Raw genomic sequence first — 10,267 nt, forward strand, 5'->3', positions numbered from 1 at the left:
CTGATGTGCGATGACATCAGAGGAGAGAGAAATTAAATGGCAAATCAAACTTTTTTTTTTTTTGCGGTCGCCGTTATACGGTTAATAACAGCGATCGCAACCCGGGTTCGGTAAAAACTGACCCGAATCATGTTCGGCAGCCGAGACCCCGGAGAAATTCTGACTCTGGGGGTGCTATACAATTTTCCACAGCGCTGTTAAAAAGCAGCGCTATGGTTTAAGTACCCTTAATTGCCGCCGTGAAAACCAAACTGCGGTTTTAAATTTTTTTTTCATGCTCCCAGTAGAGGTCTATAAACAATAAACAACGCTCAGTTAAACAGTGTCTTTACATGTGCAGTGAGTATTCATGAAATCACATTGACTTTATTAAAAGCCACATTAATGTTTCATGGGAACATAACCTCAGGCATGAGAATGTTAGGCTTTGTTCACACAGTTAGTGTTTAGTCAGTATTTGCCATCAGTATTTGTTACCAGGAGTGGTGATAATACAGAAATAAGAATTTTTTGTCAGCTCACTGTCCTCATCTCACTCCAGGAATCCATCCATCAGCCAGGAACGCGGCTCGGCGGCCATAGCAACAAAATCCAAAAAAGTGTAAATGACCCGGAGATCGCCATTTACACTTTTTCATAATACAGAAGTGGTGACGTGTTTCTATTATACTTTCCCTCTGATTGTTCCTCTCCTAATTTCGGCTTACAAATATATAAAATAATGAACGTGTGAACGTGGCCTTATAGTCTAAAAATCTGTGTACAATGGCTCCTAAACCAGTAGGATCCAAAAATGTAAACTGATAGTACCATGCAAAAGTATGTGCGTCCCCAAGATTTTTTCTATTTTTCCTCAACAGCGATGAAAAAGACTGAAGCATTTATTAGCACTGACGGCTGCACAAGCAGGTAATACCTCTACATGTGTTAGCACGTTGTACTTGTAGAGGGTCACAGAGACTGCCTTGACCCCAAACACATCCCAGTTAAGTGATTACTTTATTGATCTGTAAATATTGTCATGCATACCTTATTTGCCTGGATAAGTTCATGTTACCCTGTATGCTGCTGAACTATGTATGGCTCTTTGAATTTCATTAGTGCTTGTTGCACAATTTGCATAATGGGACTGTTCCACTTCCTCATGAACGAAGGAACCGTGGGACACCCCAAAGCTGGGTCACGGTAAAAAACATTGATTTTGTGTTATTTTTTTCATTACTCCAGTTTTATTGCGCCTGATGCGCTTTTCCTGCTGGATGGCAGCTGTGGCAACAGACTTTTCCCTTAGTTACAGGCAGCGTACATGTGAAGGAAGGGCAGTGTTTCTCACAAAGAAAGGGGGAAAACCCTCAAAGACTGATGACCTGACGGACAGGTCCTATTAATAAGGAGCAGAGGAAAAAGTATTGATTGACAGTGTATATGCTTGAGTTCTGTGGAAGGACGGGACCAGAGCCTAATGGACTGCAGGTGTATCTAGGGGACTGAGAATCAGACACCAATTTTAAGAGATTGCGACATTGAAAGGACTCTGCTCATGTTGAGCTAGTAAATCTACCTCATCCGTATGTTTTTCAAACTCTGTGGAGTACTGTAATGTAAAAATATTAAAGTTTTGAATTGTTATATGGTCGAGGACAACCATCCTTAAAGGAAGGGGGAATGTAGGGGCTCAGAGAGACTGCCTTGACCACAACCACGTCCCGATTAAGTGATTACTTTATTGATCTGTAAATATTGTCATGTTGCCCTGTATGCTGCTATATGTATATAGAATGTTAGGGAAAGTGTAGAACCTAAGTTGGTCCACTAGAGGGGGCACATTAGGATTAACTAGTTTTACCCTGTAAATAGTTAACATAGGGGAGCTAACTGCGGGTAAGTCTGTGAGCATCCGACATTAGAGGAGTAGGGTCTTAGAACCCAGATAGGGTGGTCAGTTCCATAACATTCAAACTAGAAGCCCAGTCATCCAAGGCCAGCAGGCCAAAATTTTCAGCAGCAAAGGAGCGCAGGTGGCTTTATCATGTGGCAGCTTACTACGTGGGCAGATGCCCTTATGTCTGGGGTGAAATGGACAAGGGAAGCTCTAAAAGTAGTGAAGATGGACAGGGAGGACGCTGCAGTCCTGGACAAGACGGCACAACCCGGGAACGTACTGAAAGACATGAGGGAGAGCACAGGGAAAGTGAAGGATGTAAACTGTGTGGAATCCTATGTCAATGCTGTAATTGATTTGGACGTGCTGAGGAAGGAAACCAGTAAAGTTACTCATTTAAAGTTGGAATTGGACTCTTTCTCTATTTGTGTACAATCATCGGAAGTGAGTCTGCAACAGACCAAAGGTGACCCTGATCGCTCGGAGAGTGGAGAGACAGGTACGCCAACAAAGGGACACTGTTTTCATGTGGCGGTAGACCAGGGCACGTATAAACAAATACTCTCAGCCATGACTACGGCCCTGGCCCCATCACATACTTTCTCGCCATCTTCTACTTGATTAATCTAATAATAAGCTCCCTAAATATTTACTCCCATCACTCTGTAAGGAGCAGAACAAGAGTTGGGAATGAGACTCCAATCAAAATGTTTATCCTCTAGATATATTGCAGTCATAATATTACACAGCACTATGTACTTACAACTGCTCATTTTGCCTTTCTACCCAGATCATTCTTCTCTTTTCTTTGCTCTGTGTAAAAAGAGGAAGTCTCCTGTCCCTGCATTTATTATTCAATCCTGACCCAGCTGCTCTGTTCCTCCCCCTGCTAGTTATTTTTCCAGTGATGACTCGTACACGGAAAATTGACCTCCTATTGCTATATAGAGATGAGAAGGATTCAGCTCGTCAGTTTATAATCATGTGATGTCATAGACCTAATGAAAATAGAAGAATTATCTGGGTATAAAGGGAAAAGGAGAAATTGTAAAAACACAGTGCTATATAATATGATGACTGTAATATATTAAGAGGATAATGTCTTTGATGGGAGGAGTGCTTCTTTAAAAACTGACTAACTGAATCCTTCTAAGCTCTATGTAGAAACAAGAGGTCTATTTTATTTCCATGGGTCACTGCAGAAGTCCCTGGTAGAGGGAAATGATGGAGTAGCCAGTTCAGGAGGTGAAGAGAGGAATGATAAAGAGACTTCCTGTTTATACATAGAGCAGAGAACATAGAAGAATTTGCTGGGTAGAAAGGAAAAATGAGCAATTGTAATTACACAGTGCTGTATAATATGATGATGATTGCAATATATTAAGAGGATAAAAAATTTAATAGGAGGATGTGAAGAAAGAGGAGGAGGAGGAGAAGGAAGATGAGGAGGAGTGCTTCTTTAAGTATACAGTCTGATCTGAGGTCTGACTATTTTGCTGTACTGACTAAGATTCTGAGCTAAGTCAAGTATTTGGGGTTCTGGTCTATGGTATTGTAATAAAATATGGGGTCTGAATATATTTAGGGGATTTGGTCTGGGGCCTGATGATGATATAAGGGTCTGGGGTATAACAAAAATATTTAAGGGTCTGGTCTGGAATGCAAGATATACAGAATTTAGGGGGTTAATATTATTATAAGGGTGTTGTCTGAGGTCTTATAGAAGGAACTTGTGTGAGCTCTGAACTAAATTTAGTGGTCTTATATTAATATAGGAGTACCCTTCTTGCAGAAGCCAAATTAATGATATACTGTGTATTTAAGTCCGATTAGTATCTCATTTTTTCGGTGACCTGGTTGGGCACATGGAAAGGCGAGTCACTAGAATTAGGGAGAATCAAAATTGAGATCACTCAGCTTTCTGAAATACTTTGGCTTCGATGATCGGCCATTTTCAATATCTCTGCTTGCATGCCTATGAATGGCATCATAATTATTGACATCAAAAGGCTGAAAGCCTCTACAGGCCTGACTCAGATGAGGACTTGTCACAGCCAGGAATCCCACAGATACATTTCACTGCACAGTTACATTGTAGCAGACTATCAGATGTGGTGGGAGATTTCTGCTGCAAATGGTTTGAATCGATCGGATTGAAGCATTGATTGATTACCAATCATCTAAAGCTCAGCCCACAATAGTGCATTAAAATTAACGAGAAATGAAATTTAACTGATTGTATCAAAATCTGTAAGATTAACGAGGCATCATTCCATAACTCAATATTGCATTAGATCCCAGCGAGTGGAGGGAGGCGACAAAACTTAGACGGATTTATCAGAACAATATATCATCAGCAGTAAACAACAATGTATGGAGCCAACGCTCGCTGGGACCCTCGCATGTAACATCGCTGCCGGCTGAATTATGGGATGAAAGGTTATGATGCAGATAAAGTGTATGACAGCAAAATACTAATGCTGGGAAACGAGGCAGGAGAGTGAATAAATGGTAGTACCCAAACCACAAGCGTTTATGTACTGGGCGTAGATGGAGATAATAGGATATTGATATTTAGACATGAATGTTATATCTTAAGCAAAGTAATAATGTCGTATTCTGTACCTGTATAGGAACACAGTCTCTATACAGGCACTCAGAGAAGGGGTGTAGCCCCTCTTATTACTACAGATATACACCATGGGTCTGATAAGTGCAGAGCACAAGAAAATATAATAAACCATTACAGTTCATGGGTAGAAGGGGTTCCAGCATCCTACTGAGCATTGCCCCTGGGCAGCGGTAACCCCACGCCCTCCCACCACCAGTGGCGTCCCATACCGTATTAGTATGACATAACGAGCGGCATATTTAGGTAAAACTCCCCTGTAATAATCAGATATAGACTACATCTCTCACAATCAACTGCATTATAAATAGGATACTTGGTTTCTATGAAACAATGTATTATTAATTATTAATTATTATTATTATTATTCAGAAATGACAAGTTCTTTATGGTTTTTACATCAAAAGTATCAATTGGAAACATAACAGCAAAGCATCTGTATTAACCCTTTATTAGGGCGCACCCAACATAGCCTAGATAAATATTTTTTAAAATTTTGGAAATAAAAACTGTGATTTTATAAGTGGGAATCCTGACTCTCTATAGAATTACACTTTCAGAACTTCACTATCCTGGGACATTTTAAACTACAACTCCTATCATGCACTGTCTGCAGTATATAAAATGGCAAAAACGAAAACTTTGTCAGTGACACAGGTCGCTCAGCCAAACATTGCTCTTTGCTGCTGCTAAATTGCAGAATATTCAGGGGAGCGGTGGCACAACCTGACCCACAAGGTCCTGCGACCAAGACCAGCAAGTCACTAAACATGCAACTGGTTTCGACTTTCTGCAACTGGAAACACGCGATCCCATTCACCTGATCTAGGAGCAATGTGAGGAAATTTTTGGCCGCAGAAGCAGAGTTCCCGTGTAGCTACAGCCTTACAGTCTGACTATGGGAAATAAGCCCACAGGTTGGCAGACACATTGGGACATGAATACGGAGTATGACACTGGTTTTACCTTGCGTGGCTGATACTACAGACCGGGAGAAAATGAAGCACAGAGAAAGAATTGGCAGCTCCATCACCACTTGTTCCTCTGGGTACCTGAAACACAACGCACGTTATCAGCCAAGACCCCATTTAATCAGGAGGCAATGATGGCCCCACTGAAGTACTAACCTTGATTGCTGCACCAATGGTAATGAAGCTTAAGCGACCACCACTTCTTCACCATTCATACCATCTGAGGACCCTGCAGCTAAACTTCTGGATTTCTACCAGAGTTTTGCCCTTTAGATGCCAGATCTCTCACCAGCTCAATGGGAAACTAGAAAGCAGAACAGATGTTGAAATTAGCTGCAAATCATCTGCTCTCCAAGTATTGTAATGTCTTACTCCAATGAGTCCCAGGCAGCAGGAATCCTCCAACCTCACAAAAAAACAAAAGCAATTCACCGTTCATGCAGATCCGCAACAATAAAGCAGTGGATAATGAGAAGCCATCGCCCAAGCTGCCCGGCATCAATTCTTCTCAAGCCAGAACCACTCCATCTCTTCACAGCAACAACTGAACTAAGGATTATTCTCCACAGCTCGGGGGAAAAGCACGCCTCCAACACGGCCGCTGCTCACTGAGCTCCTCACAAAACATGAAGTGGATTTATAGAGCTTTAAATAAAAAAGATGATGGTGACTGGCATCAATCAAGGTTTGCAGTGGGAAATTTTAATCTAAATATTTTACAAAAATAAAAGAAAAAAATATTGTAACACTATTATTAATATCAATATTTATTTAGGACTAGTGATGATCGAATAGTGAAATATTCGGATTCGGAAATCGGCACAAATAATTTGTAATATCTGTATATTCATACTGAATAACAAATCCAAAGCAAGTCAATGGGAAAGCCAAATATTTTTCTGCTGAACGTGGGGGCCTGAGAAAAAAGCTGAAATGGATGGGAAAGAGCTAAAACTAAATGGGAACAGCATGGAGAAGATGCTGCATGCCTCTCTGACTCACATATGGTATCTGGGAATAATGTTGTTAGACTATTGTGCCGGTTTTACAAATATTTAACAAGACCTACCAAACCAAACCTACATTTTTTTAAAGGGATAAAGGCTCAGAAACATTTTTCTTTTATAATTACATGTATATAACACACAAAAAAAGATACCTCCCCTTTAGCATATGTTCACACGGAGTGTCTTGGCTTTAGTTTTTCCTTTAACATTTGTGAGGGCTCTCACTCCTACATTTGGGAGGTTCCTCCCTCATGCCAAATAGTTAGCCAGATAGTGGAATACATATTCCCCATCCGTTTACAATGCCAGATAAAACATGCCCATATGAATTTTGGGCTTCGCCCATCACCATGTCCACCGCCATGTCATTATGCGGTCAACGTTTTAAATTTTCAGAGGGCCAGCAGGTGCCGTGAAACCTGAGTTTTGTGAGCTCCACAGTTCATTTTTGCCACCAAATTCCAATGGAGCCACTGTCATAGTGGGTGAAGCCGCTGTAAGGTAAATATAATGCAGGAGTTGGGGTAGCTGTATGATCAATGTCAGGAAATTGGATTCTACCAGACACCAAAAGCATTAGAATTAAATTCTGAATACAGCGTAACAAGCGAGGGCCTGTATTGTGCTCAGTCTGTCAGGCCTGAAATCCGCGTAAGGAACATGTACAAGCCTCATTTTACTTGGAAGCAGCGTACTCAAGAGAAAGAGCCAGGGGTACCAATGACCAATCTGCACAAGACCAAGCACTTCTTCTGGAAACTACCCAAGCAGGCATGATGTCTCTTTTGCATGGTTTAGAGCAACAAAGGAGTAATTACAGGATATGTCCCAGAGAGTGACGAGGTCTGTGGAGTGTATTACTCAGGTGACAGGCAGTGCTACAGAACTTAGGTAAAGTCCTTAGCATGGCAATGACCATGTTCCTATATGTGTAACACTGTGGCCTGAATAGGTCTGTGTAACGTATTAACCCAGTCTCTTAGATGTGCTTAAAATGTACAGAAACTAGCCAATACACCACCATTTTTTGTAAGGAAACAAATTTAGAAAATGTAAAGGAAGCAACAGTTTAATAAAGAGACAAAAGACTCATTTAGGAGCCTGGAAAAGCTACAGTAGCAATGATCTTCGTCCAGCATCGTACAATGTAAATTGCAAATAAATATGTATGCCCTATCTAAGAAACAATTTGTGAACAGACATATATGCTGACAAGGGACAACTGAACGTTGTACTGGGACAACGAACTGGATGTGGTTGCTGACTGTTGTGTCTGTGCAACTGCAGGTTGTGGGCAGGAGGCATCAGTGAGTCGTCCCGCCAGGGCCGTGGGGTACTCGGTACCGGGTCCTGAGTTCACAGGGGGATGTCACAGTGGCTGCGACCCGGTCCGTGGCCCTGGGCGCCCGCCCATGTAAAAGGGAAAGGTCTTTAAAGGGAATAAAGTTTATGTTCCTGATGCCACCTGTGGTGTTCAGTCAATGGGGACCAACGCTGCTTTAAGGGGTTCTCTGGGGTAATGTTATGGCAACTAGATGGTGTTAGGAGTCGAGTTTCCTCTGCTGCACAGGGGGAATCTCGATCTGTCTCCGCTGCGGTCTCCCATTCTTCTCCAGCCGCAGTGGAGTCTGCTCAGCGGGGACGTCGATCCCAGCGTCTCGCTCAGTCTGACTCTGTGCGAAGAGTTACTGCTGCTTTTCCTGCTTCTGCCATTGAAGCCAGTGCTGGGCAGCGGCGAGTGGACGTTTCTGGATCTAAGTCCTGCTTTTCTCTGTCTGAGCATGCCCAGGGCAGGATCTCCCGTTGGAGATCGAGGGTCACATGCTCAGGTACTGCAGCACATCCCATTGGTCCTTTTGGCAGGTCCTGAAAGGGCAAAACTTCTGTAGCTGTTTCCTGTGCTGCAGCTATATAAACTGCGCATGACCGCACGGCCATTCGCTAGTATTGTCTTGTAAATATGTGTGTGTGTTGTGAGTGACAGTCGCTCTTTAAATAACCCTCCCTATTGAATGTCTGCTTGCGGAAGGTGTATGTTTGCTATCTAGCGCCCGACTTATCCAACAGCACGAAACACACATTACAGCTACCAGTTGCTGTGTCCACCAGTACGGCGCCGTGCGCTTGCTCTGCGCTTTCCTGACCCAAGCCTGGGTGGTTAGTGGCATCCGTCAGTGCGGCACCGCACGCACTCTTGTGCCTTTATATTATTATTTTTGTTCCTCTGACACACCCAGTTGCGGTGTTGTGCCAGCAAGTGTCTAATCGGACTTCAATCCTGTGTAGGGGTTGAGTCCGCTGACTTCTTGCTCGCGCTTTATGTGCGGTACTGCGGTCCTGTGACGCAACAGGATCGCTTCCTTCACGCAGGGTGAAGTTAACCCATGTGTGTATACTTAGTACCGCCATATAGTCCGTCTTACTAGCAGCAGGGTCTTTTACCTGCACGATGGACCTCGGACTGCGAACGCACCTAGTTTCTTATTATCTATACTTGGTGCGTTCCGCCGGTCCTTAACAGATGGTATAACTTCCTACAGGTGAAGTGTATCCCCAGGGCTCCCGTGGTGTAGATGGAATATGGTGAGGAGTGCAGTAAAGAATGTTGACACAAGGTTGCAGTCTCTTTACCTTGGTTTACTGAAGACTTCAGTATCCACAGTCCAGGGCACCTGATCACAGGACAGGCAGGGTCTGTTTGGCTTGAAGGCAAGTTAGGAGTCCCCTTACCCATGTGAAAATCAAAAGCCTTCCTCTAGCGCCGTGGTTTTGTAGTTCCTTACAGCTTCACATAAGGTCCTCACAGATGTTATCTCTCTCTCTGTCCCCCGGATAGGACATAACCCGTATGACTGGTGGCTTGAGGCTGTTTATAGGGACTCTAGCCTCTGAGTGGTGCCACCGTGCCTCCTGGGTGTTAGGTCGGACAGGTAACTTGGAGTTCAGCTGTCCTGCCGGTCTCTGATGTAAGTCATAGAGGTCCTTACAACCTCGGTGTTCCAGCTACCGGTCTCTGCGCCTCAGAAGGAGGCAGCCTGCTCAGGGCTGGTCTCCCCCTGGTATTCTCTCCTGTGCTTTGCTCTCCTGCACGTTCGCTGCAATCAATTCGGCCTTCTAAATTTCTCTTTCCAGGAACTGCTGCACTGCGGCGGTACAGCTCCATAAAACCTTCCTCTGCCTCAGACTGATCCAGTCTGTTTCCTGGCAAGACTGAACTCTCCTTTCCCTCTGTGTCTCTGGCAGGAACTCTCCAACTTTCCCTCCAAAACTACCTTATATATGGGTAGTCACCTAGCAAGTAGGATCAAAAGCTCCCCCTGGTGGCCTGGAGTGTGAATGTGTTGCATGTTTGTGGTACCTGGTTGCAGTTATCCCTTCTTGCCTTCAAGCGTAACATCACTCTCCCCGTGAGGAAAGCAATGCTACTGTCAAGACTCTGGGGCGCCTCATCAGCATCTCCTTCATGGACAGCAGAGTGGAAAGGACGTAACACAGGGGAAGGGCCAGTGGTTTCACCATCAGACACAGATTTTGCACCCAGGCATTCCGCCAACCTCTTGGGGTGCTGTGTATATGAGCAACATATGGCATATGCTAACAGGGGTATTATGTCGAATTTCCCTTTATAAAGGGATGAGTGGGTAAGATTTTCAAACTAGCAGCATATATAGAGAGCATATTTCACTACTCATATTATTATTCTGTATAAGGCTGAAACATGAAGAATTGTGTGGAACATACAGTGGGGAAAAAAATATTTAGTCAGCCACCAATTGTG

General features: G+C 43.5%; 1 protein-coding gene across 2 annotated transcripts in view; it reads right to left on the minus strand.

The window, feature by feature from the left end:
• DLK1 (delta like non-canonical Notch ligand 1) overlaps positions 1-6,033 on the minus strand; it is a 78,227-nt gene extending 72,194 nt beyond the window's left edge. Inside the window, exons 1-3 of one of the 2 annotated variants that reach the window (XM_069738098.1) lie at positions 5,915-6,033; positions 5,639-5,786; positions 5,478-5,563 (exon numbers count right to left, since the gene is read on the minus strand). In XM_069738098.1, the coding sequence (XP_069594199.1) occupies positions 5,478-5,541 (64 nt within the window). In that variant the 5' untranslated portion in view covers positions 5,542-5,563; positions 5,639-5,786; positions 5,915-6,033. The remainder of the gene's footprint in view (positions 1-5,477; positions 5,564-5,638; positions 5,787-5,914) is intronic. The other variant, XM_069738108.1, reaches the window with a different exon arrangement.
• Between the last annotated feature and the right edge of the window lie 4,234 nt (positions 6,034-10,267).

The sequence above is a fragment of the Ranitomeya imitator genome, chromosome 1 (assembly GCF_032444005.1).
Source record: "Ranitomeya imitator isolate aRanImi1 chromosome 1, aRanImi1.pri, whole genome shotgun sequence".
In the NCBI taxonomy this organism is placed as follows: domain Eukaryota; kingdom Metazoa; phylum Chordata; class Amphibia; order Anura; family Dendrobatidae; genus Ranitomeya; species Ranitomeya imitator.